General features: G+C 46.8%; 1 protein-coding gene across 1 annotated transcript in view; it reads right to left on the bottom strand.

Moving 5' to 3' along the window:
- LOC119174579 (uncharacterized) overlaps positions 1-17,045 on the bottom strand; it is a 53,533-nt gene that overhangs the window by 34,733 nt on the left and 1,755 nt on the right. The window contains exons 2-5 of the mRNA XM_037425556.2: positions 12,113-12,306; positions 10,060-10,283; positions 8,161-8,417; positions 6,754-7,050 (exon numbers count right to left, since the gene is read on the bottom strand). Coding sequence (XP_037281453.2) covers positions 6,754-7,050; positions 8,161-8,417; positions 10,060-10,283; positions 12,113-12,306 — 972 coding nt within the window. The remainder of the gene's footprint in view (positions 1-6,753; positions 7,051-8,160; positions 8,418-10,059; positions 10,284-12,112; positions 12,307-17,045) is intronic.

Here is a 17,045-nt window from a genome sequence, read left to right as displayed (position 1 = left end):
CAACAAGACAACCTCAAAACGCACCAGAAGCATAGTCTGAATGCATTCTGTGCTCATGCCTCCTCTTCACTAGCTTCCGGAGTTCCAATGAGGCTGTTCTTTTCTTGTTGGAGACAATGCTGCGACGGTGGTCTTTTTCTCTCGCTTTCCCGGCACCAGTACTTGTCGCATTCATGTCCATTTCACCTAAGATTGCCGTTGCAGAATTCAAATTGCCCGTGTTGAAGCGCAGCACTGCTTCTGCAACAGCTGCTTCAACAGCGAACAGGGACGCATGGTGCTCCTTTGGGGCCAAACTCCAGATTACCGAATGTAGGCTCTCGTTGGAGTTCTGCGTTTTGCCGCGTTCGCACCTCTGAAGCAGGGCTCTTTCCGAAAGCCGGGTATAAACCGGTAGTAATGCCTCTGCCACGTCTTTCGGTAGATTGTAGGCATGCCTGGGGTCGGGCTCACCCTTTGCTTTTGCGGCATTGTGCCGACACCATGAACTTTCACCAGCTGGGCACAGACTGTGGTCCGAGCATTCATCAGTGGAGGTGACGTGGCGGTATGTGGCCATCACAGCCTTTTGCATCTTGCCCACGTCACCTTCATGCGATTTCAGAGCCCGGCCATAATATGTGCTCAGCCTGGTGATCAGCTCACCTGTGAGCCTGCCTTTCCCACCAAGGCCTCTTTTCCCATCGCACTTTTGTTTCTGCACCAGGTTTCTCAATGCGGTGCCCATCCGTTTCTGTACATGATTAATACAGTCTTCCTTCTGCACGTCAATGTAACCATACACCTTGGCGTCTTGTATGGCGCAAAATGTCCTAGAGTCTCCATCAGACAGCATAGTTGTGTAGCGCAGGCCATGGCGTTCAAGCGACCTCTGAAATAGAATTAGAGCCGCCTCCACTTCCATTTGCCCCGCTTTGCTGTTCGTATTTTTTTGGCATTTGTGGTTAGCCTTCCATTCTTGATAGCCCTCACTACTAGGCTTTGGGCCCACCTCGCAGCCTAGGCAAAAGTTGGAAAGAACGACGTAGTCCAACACGTAGCCACTAAATAATTCGATAACTGTGCCCACGCCGATGTGGGAAGAATGGCCTCGCGTCTTCCACGTGCCGTCGTAGCTAACGGCAATATTGCCCCGGTGGCCGAAGCACAAGTCATCATAAATTGTTCTAACCTTTTCCGCACATTCGCTCATAGCGAACTCAGCCGCTCGCGTTGCAGCGGGTGCCAGCGTGTTTTTCAAATGCCGCTGAAACGTCTTGTGGTGCATACCGCGGTGTGAGATGCCATTGTTGCGAAAATAACGTTCATTTTCGTTTGGCCGTTGCCGGTAGCCACCATCGCCCTCGAAGCGAGAAGATTTACTTCAAACGAATTGCACGTTTTCGTGCCGTTCGCGCGGGGCGAAGTCCATTCATTCGCGATCTCGCCGCACCTTTCACACTGCACTAGCACTTTCACGGCAAGTCCGTAGTCCCGATCCCCTCTGACGATCGTAGCCGGTCCGTGGCAGGCTTTGCAACACATGGCACCCATTATCGCGTTTAGGATATCTAGATGCATAAGCAGATAAGGAGCAGCGTGGTCCGAGTCCTGTGCGGTTGCCTCGCTACAACTCGCGGTGAAAAAGTCAATTTTCCGTGCAGTTGCTGGCGCCGATGAAAGCCGGTCGAGTGTCTCCTTCTCCCGGGCATGATTTTCTTCAACTTCGGCGTTTGTCACCACCTTGGCGTCGATTCGTAGTCGTCCGGAGTTCGCTTCACCGTCATCGTCGTCGGAGGCAACGCGCTCGGTCGCACCATCGCTGAACGGCCGCGGAGCGTCGACACATCGTTCGTCGGAGTCAACCAAGGGCTCTGATGACTTCGTAGACTTTCTCCCACGACCTTTGCGTTTCCTGCGACCAAATGCGTGCACGGTCCGATACTTTTTGCGTTTCCAGGCATGGCGATACGATCAGAAGCCTCAGAGTGCTCTGCCGATTTCGAGGCGTCACAGCGGTAACCCTTTCAAAATGGCGTCGAATCGCGTATGCAGGCGCAAGCCGCGAGCTTCCAGCCAACCGGAAAGCGCCATTTCAGTCACGTGCGCCGTTTAGCCAATGGCAGTGAGCGCGGCTCTTTGTCTTTGAGGCCCCGTTTTTCGAGCCGGGGAAACGCTCAATGTTGCTTACTGAATAAAAAAAAACAGCTGAAAACGCGTTCTTTCAAACAAGACCAAAATGGCGCCGATCGAGCGCGTAGTTCCCGCGTATCGTAGAGCCGAAACCTGCGCTATTCGCCCTCAATTTAAAGGGCAGGACGCCCGTTTTCGGTTTTTTAAAGTTGAATAACGATAAAAGTTGATGGTATTCGGCTATGAAATTTTGTAAATAGGTGCGCAATCATGTCGGGAACGCGAAAAGAAGGTCCGCGAAAACTCGATTTTTTGGCTGATTTTCGGTCCCGAAGTGCCGCGCCCCCCCCCTTAAAAAGAGGCGCAACATTGTTTTTTGTGCACATGTAGCTACATTGTGCAAAAATAATTGCAGCTCTAGCTGTCCTAGGTCCACTTTTACAGAACAAGCAAGCAAGAAAAGTGTTTCGGGAAAGTCTATCTGTGTTTCAAGAAAAATACTGCTAAAAATTTCTTTTGCCATTTCGAGACAAAAAAGTCGAAGCACACACACATTTAGTGAGTTAATATCCCTGGCATGTAATCGGACTGATTGTTTGCATGAGCGTGTCGTTTCTCCAAGTCCTGCTGCAAGTTGTCACTGTGCTCGTCTGCCCACAAGGCCGGTTATCTGTTAGGCGATTGTACTCACGCTGATGTGCGACGAATTTGCCGAATGACACGCCGATGTTTTCCTTCTTGTCCAGAATGAGTTACACGTAAATGTCGTGAACCGAATTTGTGCACTCGCTCATAATTTCGAGGCTACATGAGTGCCAATTATGTTAGTTTTCTTTTCACGTAAGACTGCCGCATTTTCGAGTGGAGACTGCGACATCGTTGCGAACACGTCGTTAAAAGAAGTCTACCTGTTGCCAGTAGCCTCCATTGTGCGGCAGCAAGCACGTTCACCGCGAACAGAATCATTTGCTGTCGTTCATCGACGCGCGGCGTACTCCACTCTGACGACCCGTCACGCAGTTCACGCACAAGCGAGGTCGTTTGGTCAGGCGTGGGGGACCGCAGCATCAGCGCGTTTAGCGATAAGACTGCGCTTCCATTCCCGTCGTTGCAAAGATTGGTCTTTCTAGTACCTTTACTTCTGCTTTTCACTTGCCGTCGTCTAGCTGATGAAGCTGCAAAACACGGCCGCTTTCAGTGCTGTTGTCAGCAACTGACAGGCTTGTACGTGAGCTACCGTATTTACTCGATTCTACCGCGCCCTCGATTGTAACGCGCGCCCGATTTCCACCGCAAAAAAAAAAAAAAAAAAACGTAAGACATCGATTGCAACGCGCACCCATTTTTCTCATTGGCCCCCACGATCACACCACTAGAAAAAATGACTCCTTTCGGGAGAATCTTCTTCCAATTAAATATGAGGTACGGGCGAAGCTTGTGCCCATCTGACGTGTAACAGAGCATTGCCGTCACTGTAGTTTTACCGTGGACCGATGTCAGCACGCGAACTTGCTTCGCCCCCTTCTTGATGGTTGTGGTGCCAGGCATGTCGAAGTAAAGAGGCGTCTGATCGGCATTCCCGATTTGCCCAAGCAGGTAGCCGTTGTTGCGCCGCAAGTTTAGGACGAACCTCTGAAAACTGTGAAGCTTTTCATCGTACTCCTCCGCAAAACTTTTCGCATATGCATGTTCCCCTTTAAAGGGAAAAGCCTTTCCTCTTCATAAAGTTAGTTAGCCAGCACCTGCTCGCTTTAAACTGGCTCCGCATTAGACCTTTTTCTAAGACTAATTGTATAGCCCGCACTTGGAGCAGTTCTGTCGTCACGAGCCGCTGTGCCGCTCGCTGCTCAAGAACATACTCGCCGAGCAGCTCTTTAATTTGCGCAAACCGACCCTGCTGTGGTCCACTGAAGCCTTTGCGTGAAGATTTGCTGTCGACAATCTTCTGCTTTTGTTTCCGCCGGTCCCGCACGCACGTTTCGGGAACTCCGAACGACCGCGATGCGGCCCGATTTTCGTCCGTTTCTGCACACGCGATGACTTTTCTTTTAAAAGCGGCATCGTGGTGCACTCGAGTTTTTGGAGTCGGCCCTTCCATGCCGTTGATGCTAATGCACTACTAGATGACGAACTTCTCAGCACATGTACAGAGTGCCGCACATGGGAAACACATAGGCAGAAATGGCCTACGCGCCATGCCGACGCACGTAGGGGGCAGCCATTTTGGATTTGCCGATGGCAATAGATTGACCGTAATTTTTTTGTTTGTACTCGATTCTAACGTGCATGCGATTAACGAACTCGCTATTCGAGTAATTACGAGTAATTACGGTAGGCCTACACAGATTCGAGTAATTACGGTAGGCCTACACCGGTGACTCGGCGACCGCAATTGACCACCGCGAGTTCGCCATCCTCGTTATACATTATTCAATGTTCGTTATACATTGTCCATATACATTGGTTTAATGGAACAAAATTGCACTTACAACAAAGAGCCCCGCTGATCGGTTACAGCGAACGGAGTAAGCGGTCTGCCGTCTTCCCAGGAAACCAATTTCGACCACCGATCAGGCATCGGCGAGGTGCCCATACATTCTTATTGTTAAACGCCGACCCTGCCTCCCCGCCCCTCTAGTTGCCGCTCTCTCCGTCTGCTTTTGTTACGCACCCCTCCGTCCTTTGTCCCCCCCCCCCCCACTACTCTGAGCATTCCGCATCGCCAGACGAGGCTCGTGTTTTCACACTGCCACCGATCTTTCGAAGATTGGGCGGCCATCTACCCTGTTTTTGATCGCTGGTACTGCCGACGTCGCTGGCCTGGAGTGACCAAACCATTTGCCAAATCGTTGCCCACCGACTGTATCCGATAGTCTGCGTCTAGTGCACGCGCATACGCTACCCCACCGACTCTGCTAATTTGCGATTCGTTTCATGTTCAGGACTTGTTCTGGCTCACTTCGCACTCAACTCAGCATGCCTTCCGCGCACGTGCGGAAGCGCAAAAACAGCTGTTAATTTGCGCAGAACGAATTGCGAAATATCGAAGTTAGTGAGGCCACGCAAACCCGCCGGCGCAACTAAACGATTTTTGACCACGGCCGCCGATTTTTTGAACACCGCCGCGCGCACCGATTCAGGCGGCCATGCACTCTTTCCAAGTTTTTCTACGTGCGAGTTCCGCAGACCTTTCAAGCAAGCTACCCAACCTGCCTCCTTCCCATGTGTTTTGGTTTTCAAGGTCGCCCTCCCGCCGCATCCTCCCCTTTCTTTATAGCAGCTCCTTGCCCTTCTCTCGCAAGTCTGCTCTCCCCTCTTGATCACAACCCCTTCGCCCGTCTCCACTGCTTCGCGACGCCCGCCACGCTGGCTTGAATTAGTTTTGTTTTCTGACTGGAAACGGGCCCACAGCTGTTCCACCTGTTCTGGCATGTGTGTCGCGTGTGCGAGTCTTGCTCGCTCTGGGTGTGCGTGTGTGGTCATGGTGGCCGACGGGAGGACTAGCACGCTTTTTCCTGCCGCTCAACAAAACATCGAAAGTGTGACCACTTGGCTTAAGCGTAATCCGCGCGTTAGGTGCCACGTTGCGGAGCGCTTGCTGATAGCCGTTGACCACCTGGCAGCCAACTTGCCGCTTCGGGCGTCCCAAATGCAGCTGTGGAGATAGTGAACATTTCGTGGGCGGTGGTGACGGCTACATGCGCGCAAAACTGTTTTCGCGAGGCCGACTTCGTTGACGTCGGGCCCGAAGCCGAGCCTGAAGCTTCCGAACAGGACCACTGCGGCAGCGATTTGTGACAGCACGTCGTCGGCTCCGACCTGGGAAAGTGGGTGGGACATTTGCTGCGATGGTTTAATTACGGCTGATGGCGATGCCGACACTGCAGAACCGTGCATGGATTAGGGCATTGCGAATGAAGTGCGTGGCGAGTGCGATTTGGAGGAATCGGATTGCGAGAGCGACGAAACTTTGGAGTCAGTGCCTCATGCAGCTTATGCTATGAGCCTCGGCGAACGAGCGCCCCTTAAATGAACTCGAGACCACCTTATCGCTTGTGCTATTCGAAACACGTGCATCACGGACTTTTTGGGGCAAAAAAAAGTTTGTGTTTTCACGCACAACTTTTTTTAAAAGCTGTGTTTATTTTACTACGAACTTCAAGATGCAGCGAACGGGTGCCGCATCACGCTCAGGTTTGTTATGAGCGGGCTTGACTGTATTTGCACTCACATTCATCTCACGGGGGTGTTACAAATTGATTTTGCACTAGAAATAATGACGCGAGAAACTATAAACTTCTCAGATAAGCGCAGAGGTAGGTACTGATTCCGAAAATGTCAGCTTCAAAAACTCGATTTTTTTGCAATTTTCGGACTTCTAAGACCCGTGTCCCCCCCCCCCCCCCCTAATTGAGCCCATTTTTTGTGCCTTTTCTCTACAAATATTCTATAGCTTTTCTTGGCGATATAAATTGCTGTTGGGGCTGAAACATTGATCTAAGATGCAAACAACTTGGACAAAATATGGGCAATTCCTGTACTTTACAGGAATACTACAATAGTTTTTTTTCTTACGATATTTCAAATTTCTAAGACCAGTGTTCCCCCCAAAAGAAGAGGGGACGAGCGAGAGCCACTCACATGCTCCCACAGGACATCGCAGAAGAGGTAGAACTGCGCACTGTTCCCTGCATACGGCAACAGCAGGCGCAGCGCAGCCTCCGCCACCTCCGGCAACGTGTAGTCCTGTATCATTTGCAGCCGGCACCAGAGCCCCATGAGTTCACGGGTGCAGCAGAACGGCGAGTTCAACAGCATGTCCCGAACCAGAAACACGTGGGCGAGGGCTTCGGCCACGTCGGCACGCTCGGGATCGTTGGGCCGCTGTGTCAGACCCCTCACCAGCTGTACCCCTTCGTGACAAGAAAACCTCAACGTCTGCGGAGGAGAACGGGAAATGGACGAGTAAGACCGCTGAGAAGACGCAAAACGAACATAATGGGAAAAAACAGTCGCGCGATCATCATTTCAGCGTAACACAGGTTAGTACGGTTCAACTTAAATGCGTCGAGAATTACGCATTAAACATAAACAGCGTGATGCAAGATTGCTTCGGCCGTGTGTCCAGCCCTGTCTTATAAAAAACTCACGGGTCCCTTAACCCCTTCAGGTGCTTTGTGTACATTTGTACACATCAACTTTGCAGGCACGTCACACACTGCACGTTTTCTTTTTTTAAGTGGCTTGAAATGCTGTGTGCATATTTGTGGAGATCTACCCAGTGGACAAGTAACACTCGTTTAGCTTCATTGACCTGCGTATGCATATTTGTGGAGATCTACCCAGTAGACAAGTAACACTCGTTTAGCTTCATTGACCTGCGTATTGCTCAAAAGGATCACTTTGCTAAAGACACTATTACATTTGATAATCATACGATGTGCCACGTTTCAGGATCTGATTCAAGAAGGTTTTCCTTTTTTATTTTCTTTGATAAAAATGAGTGCATGCAAGAAACATACTGCTAGTGTGTTCCGAGCCTAATATTTGTTTCTTTTTATACAAAGATTGAAGCCTACTGATTACAAGATACTAATTAGTATTGTAATTACACAATAATTAACACTAATAAGTGAAAATCGAGCAAAGCACCACATTCTTTCATTTTACTTTCAGGAATGTACCACTGAGCTACTTGGAATCATGCCATGAGAAATTGATGCATTTCGAGAGAGTGCACACAACTTGCCCCTAAAGTAAGATTGCAAGAATAAGATGACTTGAATGCAAAACACATCTTTTTCCTTTCCGAACGCTTTCTGCACTAAATGTGGTTTTGCACTGCTTCCAGAATCGGAACATTGCAAGCTCGCATAATTTCGCACTGCCCCAGTCATCAGTCCACCTCTGAACAAGCGACAATGTCATATGCAATGTCACCATACGGCGCCACGTTATATGTCACAATGAGATCACTAATTTTGGCGACCGTTGGCAACATGCGACGATGTGCAATATGGTGGGCTGCAGCTGCAGCGTCACCCTCACCTCGGCGCAAAACTCCTGGTACCTCCGCTGCCGGTAGAGGACGCAGAGCAGATGTTCGAGAAAGCCCTGCCCACCGAGGCCCACCCTCACCACTTCTAGGCCCGCATCGCGCCGCTCTTCATTGCGCTCCTCCTGCTCCTGCCGTGCAAATGTGGACAGCTGTTCGCGGCAGATTCGCTCCACTACGGCATCCTGCCGCCAGAACCGCAAGCACTCCAGACGGCACAGCAGGTCATCCGCGTCGCATGCTTTCAGACCTGATAAATGAAGGAGATATCCGACCTATATTTCCTTATCTGAATAAATTTCCAAGATATTCAGTATGGCATGAAAAATCAATTCGTCAAAAATTTCTGCAATTTCATTCAATACCCTGCAAAAATTTATATGGGCATATATTGAAACAATCAACAGTCTCAACTAAACAGTTGGTGTAATTTTAGCTCTTCATATTATAAAGTTTACTGCCACCCCCAATATTAATATGGTGGTTGGAAACACCACTAAAGATTATTATAATTTACCACCATTATTGCGTGTATGATCTAATAGCTTTCTAGTGCAAAAGAATAATCAAAATCAAACATTTGGGCAACTGCCAGGCACACAAGATCACAGAGCCGATTTAAAGAGCATAATATCAAAAATGGGAACTCATCGGAAGACATTACCGTATTTACTCGCGTAATGAATGCACACGCATAATCGACGCACCTCCAACTTCAGTCGCCAAATTTGGATTCTTCCCCCCCTCCCCCCGTCGCGTATTAAACGCACCACCTACATTCATCCGTGGCAGTCCCTTTCAACGACACATCGCGCCTCTTCGCCCATTAGATCTCTTCATTTTTATTTCTTAAGCCGATCCCCCCGGGGCACTTCGGGTCGCTCCCTCCCCCTTCCCCCTTTTGCGCAATCCTGTGCGCCGCATTGTTTTTCTATTCGTGCATAGCACGTTCCCAGTTTTTTTAAAATTATCTGTGCACTACAGCGGAGTTCGTGCACGGTGTGAGTATTGAGACACCGCAGCTGATAAGCACACAGCGAGCAAAGGTCACGTAGCTGCCCGCGCCAGCTGACGGTCACTTCCCGAAATACGAAACTTTAGGACCCAACAACATGCACACAATTTTCCATAAACTACTTTACCAAGGCAGTTTATGCCTGTGGTTTTTTCAGATCATTCCATGGTCCAGTTATTTTTTTGGATGGTTCCGAAGAAGTCAATTCTCAGTTCGACCCCCCACTTCGAAGGTTTACCAGGAGCCGCTGCACCAAACATCGCCTTTATCCGACCTTAAAGGCATTGATGATACCTTAGTTAAGGGGCTGCGATCTTGCTGCAGTGTTGAGTGGTTGGCAAAAACTCGATACTTGCCCTTTTTCAAGTGGCTAACGATGTGGTGCGCAGAACTCTCTACAAGAAGACAAACGTTTCGACTGGACTTCTCCAGTTCTGCATCCCATGCGCGGATCTGTTCAGAAAAATGGTCCTGCATCATTAAAGCTTTCTTGGTGAACGCGAATCGAATCGGGAGGCTCTTTGTGTTCTTTAAGCAGCGTGGCGACCTGATCTTGTTGATAAGAAAGGGCCGCAAGCTTGCAATAACTATCCATGTTCTCCGCGAGCAAAATGACGACGCGCACTTTACTCATCTTACCCTCATGACAGCTCTTGAGATGTCCCTTTTGCGAGGCCTCAAAATCCTGTTGGTACTTTTTTAACTATCCTTTAAGACGTCTAGTTCAACCTCCTGTCAATGTAAGATGAAAGGCAAAAAGAAACTTGAAGGAAGAGGAGCATGCGTATCAGCATAGACCTTTGCATTTTTTTATCTGGCACCTGCCTCTTACTTCTGTGGGAGCGGCAGTTGATCAGCATTAGTAAAAAACAACTACCTTCGGGCAGCGGTAGTGAAGGGGTGTACTCCAGGAGCCTCCGCATGAGCGGGTCGCCGACTTGACTACACCCCGTCTTTTCCAGGAGCTCACAGACGGTCAGAAACGGCGCCGAGATCTTTGAAAGCTGCAACTTGCATTTGGAGATGGTAAGGAGCAGCTCGGTTCTCAATGCCACTGAAGTCCTTAGGAAGAAAGGTCCGTTTAGGTAACGCAACGTCTCTCTGAAAAAGAAAAAAAAGGTAATGTTTCAAGCTCTCACGTAACAAGCAGAAAGAAGCATTAAACACTGTATTTACACAACGGACATGATCGCGAACGAATCAATTGCATGATGTGTGATGCAATTCAGATTTCCACGAAGCCAGTATTCACAGACTGGGGAAAATTCAGAAGAATTTCGGCATTTCTCCGTGAGGACAGCAACTGATTTGGGCCTCCGTCATTTCCTGAATTTCTCCGCGCACACCGATGGACCGCGAGAATGGGTGGCGCATGGTGGCGTAGTATGTAATTTATGGATTTGGTCAGTCGGGTGAATATTGCTAAACAAGCATCACGAAGACCAGAAAGGCACACAAAAATTTCAGAGCCTTTCCCCTGCCACCAGGAAATTTAAAGGAAAGTGCAGATTGTTATGTCCTCACCTGACCCAACGTGGTCAGTGGTGGACTTGGCCTCTCTAAACCCGCAATGGTATGGGTCGAACAGATTACTTGTCTCAAGGAAGTTTATCAGTCGCCTGTTTATCATCTTTTCAAAAACCTTGCAAAGCTAAATAGTTAACGCTATTGGCCTTTAGCTGGAACCTGACGATGGTCCTCGCCCTTTTTTAGAATTGGGATAATGGTAGCTTTTTTTTTTGTTTTTTCTATCCCTCCCAATGTTTTCTTTTCCCCACGCTGGGAATCTACGTGTTTAGCAGTGCAACACTTTAGTTCCTGCAGGCAAGAACAACACTCACGAGTTAATGCCCAGGCAAAAATGAAACATTGAAATGCGTAATAAAAAGTCACCTCTATAAAAGGTCAGAATTGCTATTTCTGAAATGGCTGATAACCGGTAATTGTTGGAAAACGTCCTACACATATACGCACGTGACTCGCACAACTATAAGGGCCACACTTATAAAAATGCGCCGGCAACCAGTTTCTCGCGTAAATGCTGCCACCGCCACTACCAAAATATGCAACTGATAACAAGCTTTGCTTGAAAAAGCACAGCACCTGGCCAATTAGTTCTTAAGTTGTGGTGATTAATCAGTCAAAACAATATGACAAGCACACCACAGTGTCACCAGTGCGGATTAACCTTGACCATCTGAGGTTCATAGATGTGTGCCCCAATATAAGTACATGGGCTGCTTCTTGATTTTGTACCCTTTGAAATGCAGCCATGCTGCACTCACATTGTGACCACAGTGCAGCCAAGTTTGCACCTGCAGTCATGCAACATTTTCGTTACTCATAGCATCGCTCGTCGCTGCCGCGTGCATTTTCGCGCTCATGAGGTTTGCTCTTAAAAGTCTGGAAACAAGAGAGTGAGCCAAAACAAATGCTTTTCAAGAAAAGTAGCTATAACAGACCAGTTGCTTTGAGACTAAAGGCCCCTTCACAACTGTTACTAGCACCCTTCATGCAAAAAAATTAGTAGCAAATGGCCACTCATATGAAAAAGTGGCTATTTTGGCTCAGTCTCTCAATGCTAAATTTTTCAGTAAAGCAACTGCAGTCATACACACCAAAACTAATCTGACACGTAAGAACTAGGCCCAATTTATTTTGCAGTGCTATAGCAATGCAACCAGACGTGAATTCCGCATAGCAATAGGTATAAGTCTGTCACCTTGAGCCACTTTTCGGTCGCAAGTCACAAACAGTCGCACGGCCTGTGCTAGTCAGAAGTATGTATATAATGCAAATTATATATATATATATATATATATATATATATATATATATCCCTACAGTTTGTCCTCAACCAAAGTGGATGGACCATGAAAAGAAGAAACTTACACTAGCGATCAAAACAACACAATTCAGGAATCACTCACACTGACAAGACCCGAGCAGCATCCTGGAAGGGCAGAGTCCGGTGCCATGCGCTCAGCGACATCCAACAGGATGCCAACGACGCGGCTCGTCGGTTGGGGTTCGCCAATACCAGGCCGTCTCGGTCCTCGACATTTATAAAAAACTGTTGAAGAGCAGCGAGTTGCGGTCCACATTCCGGCTGCTCCCACTGCCTCTGTTTTGAAAAAGAGGTTAAAATGGCCCAATAAGCTCAAATGGAAGGAGAAAAACACTAGTGTGGGCTTGTTCATACTTCTTGACTGAGTTACTGGCTATAGAGCTCGTTCTTTTATCATACTGTAACAAACCATGTCTTAAATAAGGTAGGCTAGATTAAGGGGAAAATGATCAGCTCTAGCACTATCAGAAAAATAAGGGCGAGCAAAGCTTTGTATGCCTTATGCCGTTTCACAGTATATAAAATGCACTTTTGCAGCTGCCTCGGCTGCTGACTTGAAGGACATGGATTCGACATGAACCATGGTGGTCGCATTTCAACTGAGGCAAAAAGCTATAAGTTCATCTACTATGCAATATCAGTTTTGTGTTAAAGAACACCAGATTAGGCTGAAATTTCTGAGCCTCTTCAGACCCTCCAGCTCATCTTATAATTATTTCATGGTTTTGGCACCCCAAACCACAACTATTATCTTTACTAAAACGGCTACCTTAGGGCTGTGTCATTTACTGCGATATCGTAACTAGAGACCGGATTTCAGGCAAACCTGATTTGGTCCTTGTGCTCCTATCACTTAGTGAGCATGAGTTGGAAATATAAAAGGGCTTTTCTAGTGTTTTTACAGGGCCTATAAACAGCTGTTTTGGTGCTAGTGCCTACAAATGCTATTCTTTTTTAACCAGCACCCATACGAACACTGTTCAGCCTAAAGTTTAAAGAATTGTTGGGGTTTCAGCATCCCAAAACCACAATATGATTACAAGGAATGCCATCATGGAGGGTGCCAGAAATTTCGATCAACTGGGATTTTTTAACATGAACCTAAAATCCAGTACACAAACCTCAAGCATTTTCACCTGCATCGAAAATGAGCCAAAAGTTTAGCTTCCAGATGCAATTTCGAGACCCTTAATGTTACCGGGAAACACTGTTCGGAAATCTATGGCGTTAAACCTAGTCCAGAAGTTCAACCAACTGCCGGATAACAGCCGCTAAGCAGTAAAGACGGACGTACCAGCGAGCATACATTGCTGCGCTGAAATTGTGAAAGCGACTGGTGAAGGCTAAATTGAGGACGTTCGCCAGGAACAAGTTAGGAAAAAAGGAAGAAAGCAACATGTGACTTGCCCGAGGCTTTTGGTTCAGTGAAACTAGATGCCAAAATCTGGTTAACCTTTCGGCCTACCCTTTTCTCTCTATTTCTATTAAAGTGTTCTAAGCTGCCACGGGAGAAATTGGCTTTATGCAATTCAACCCAGCCTACAGGTGGCATTCAGCTCTCTTCTGGTCCTTTAGCAGTTATCTGCTCTTTCTCTGCCCTTCTCGGCCATGCCGAAACAGTCCTGTAGGAGTGTGTCATTCAACAGTGGCCACCTCACAAGCCACGCTACAAAATACATGGAGATGTCACATTCTGTGAGCCATGCTGTGGAGACAATTGAACAGTTATGTTGAACTGCCGGCACATTTGGGTAATCATAAATAACAAAATTTGTTCATTTTCCTACTGCAGATAAAAGTTGTGCACGTTCTCATTGTAGGTTATTTGTATTTGTGTAAAAATATATTGTGCATATGTTCACAATGTTGGGTGCCCATCAATTGTGCCTAGAAGGCACTTTCTTACTGCCGAAAAATATGGCATCTTAACCATAGTAGCCTGTGTCAAATTAGTTAATACTTTTTCTTTACACTAACAGCTAAAACATGACTGCACCACTTTTGCACAAGTTCAACTTACATCTGACACATTCAGATTGAATGTACTTCATGATGCTCTGCCAGTTTTGGATATGAATGACAAAAATGTGCAATGTCATGTAACGTATAACATGAATGTATACATGCAGATCGCAGCTTTCGGATTTCGACATGCAAGTCACTGCCTGGCTCATGCGTCGAATTGGCCTCAAAATGCAACCGCATACAGTCAGTCAAAATTTCAATTAAAATGAAACTACACCCGTTTTTGAATTAAGAGTGTGGAAGTTTGAATTGAAATTCGAAGGTACGAAAGCGAGCACCGAAACCATTCGGCTCTAACACGCTAGCGGGGCACTGCATAGCCTTATATAAAATAGTACAGTAGGGGAAAGCAACAGGAAAGAAGGGTGAGGAGTAGGGGAAGAAGTAGAGCGAATGAGTATACAGAGAAAAATTAAAAAAGAGCGAGAGGAAAAAAGAAGAAAAAAAGAAGAGATGAAAGAACGACACTTGAAAATTTCAAACGCTAAAGAGCGAAATACAGCATAAACAATGCAGAGAACAACAGAACTGTAAACATCTTGAGATGTTCAAAATAACCTTTCACATTAAGCCTGTAAAAATAAATGTGGCAGCAGATTTAAAAAGACAATGTGGTCTGGTTCACTTTCCGACAGTGTATAGATGTTGCTCCGGAGTTCACATCAAGTATGTGGTGGCTCTTTTTAACACCATTAACTGACACTTGGTGGCAACCCAAGAATAAAAAGACCGGGTCTACCTGTAGGTTGCATTCACAGGCTTTAACATCCCAAATCAACGGAGCCTAGATGTCTGCATTGCAATGACATCACACAGTATTCATTCAGCCTCTGCCAAAATGTGACCGCCACAGCTCAGATTACACTAGCATCTTTTGGGGTCAGTAATTACTGTGCACATCATGGGCACAGTTACAACTGTGCCACCCTGGTACCTTCGGTTCCACCTATAGTCAGCAGCAGCAACAGCCTGAGACTAGCAATTTAGATACCTCTGCCCAACTTGACAATTTCTATGAATGCACCAGCCAATTAAGTTTGCCCACTCACATAATGTCAAGAAATACTGATTGTTTGAAGTGATTAAGTTTACTGTAAAAATCTATCTTTGTGTCGCCACTTGTACGAAACATAACGATAGCGCAGATCATGCTGTGTGGCAAACATCAAATGCAGCAAACATCAAATGCAGCATTAAATTGAAAATGCTGCGAATTCCGTCATCATTTTTTGTTTGTTTTATTTTTGTTCTTACGGAATACATCTCTTGGCTGCAACACACTGCTTGTCCTGTGCTTTCTGTTCTTTTGTAGTTTTTCAAACATTGCATCAATCACACGCCTCTATTCCAACTAGCACAACTCTCTATTATATTGCACTGCCGAAGTACCTACTTGCATGTGGCTTCTGAATCCGTGCCGGACATCTCGAATGCTCGTCAAATTTTCGTACCATTCACTACTACTTCACAGCAAGACACACAGGTGTTTCCTATGATATAGGTGAGTTGTGTATCCTGGATCATGATAACACCCAAATCCAGCCAAGTAACAACAAGAAACGAAGTGCACCGTGCTTTCGTGGGTGACGCTGGTACTAAATTCTTAGGTTTCCAACAGTGTAGTGCCATTTGAAGAAGGCATGTTTGCTTGCAAGGAGGCTGTCAGACTGAAATGCAGCATCACACAATGCTCGAAACAGACCACTGCCTTAAGTACCAAGCTTGAGCGCGAGTTCTGAATCCGCGTGGAACATTGCGACACACAAACGGGTTGTCTAAAATACGCTGTCACATGCTCCCTCACATACAAGTAAGTTGTGTATCTTGAGTCATGATATCACGTAAATTCAGCTAAGAGCAACAAAAATAAAACATTAAACTGACTTGTATTTTGGCACCCTCTTACTATGTCACAGGAGAATTTTTACGCTATCAAAAATGTTGCTGGTGTGTTTTTCACAGAGTAAAACAATAACCAATACTTTTCAAATCACAAGACACAATAAAGCTGCACCAGCACTGTACGGGACAAACTGAGCAAATCTCCTTTTCATTTTTGTGAAAAAAAAATTTCAGCAAATGCCACCAAGCTGAGGAGGGTTTAGAAAGACTTGGCAATCGCACGTAAGGTTGTTGTTGGGCGTTTAATTAGAAAATGGCCAACAAAAACTTTGTGTCCGTTTCATGGCCGACCTCCCGAAGTGTGTTTAGCCAAAACTTTGAGGCCCAACCAACTGTTACCAACCACCACGCCTGTTGAGGCAGTACGCGTAATAATAATAGTCAATCAACAACGTGACGCCGAGGTTTGCTGACGAAAGCCCAGCTTAATGTTTTTATTCACAATTGAAACAATAATTGTTGCCCAATAAATAACAAAATGCAAGGCGTAACACACTACGGGTGTACCCTGCAACTGTGGCGGAGAACACGTAATAAAGAAAAAAAGAACAGGTATGGCCACAATGTGGCGAAAAGAAAATCAACTGAGCGCGATCAAGAACTTCATAGGATGCTACAAATACGTTTGGCGCGGCGATGCTCGCGGCAAGCAGGGGATCATCACAGAGAAGTCCGCAATTATCGAGAATGGTTAGAAGAATAAAAAAAAAAAATATGTCGGCCCGCGTCTTTACGATCGCGACCTTTTCAGAAGCCATCGCTTGCTTCCCCAGCGCGCACGCCGCCAGGCAGACATTTCAGAGACGATCAGAAAAACGCGAGCCTTAAAATACGGAACAAAGCTGACACTGCCTTATTTACTGAAGCAACGAATTGTTCGATCCAACCATCGACAACGTTTGAACGCTTCACCGCGCGGGGAGACCCGTAATTCAGCACCGTCCATTAAAATTTCTGCATGATGGCGATCGCGAAAAACGGAAAGAAAAATACCGCGCGAAAGCTCGACAGCAACGCCAACAAATTACGGGATGACGGGTACCAGAACGCGGCCTCGAAAACTGCAAAATCGGAGCCACAGATTTAGT

The sequence above is a fragment of the Rhipicephalus microplus genome, chromosome 5, assembly GCF_043290135.1.
Source record: "Rhipicephalus microplus isolate Deutch F79 chromosome 5, USDA_Rmic, whole genome shotgun sequence".
In the NCBI taxonomy this organism is placed as follows: Eukaryota; Metazoa; Arthropoda; class Arachnida; order Ixodida; family Ixodidae; genus Rhipicephalus; species Rhipicephalus microplus.
This window is presented reverse-complemented; position numbering and strand designations above follow the sequence as displayed.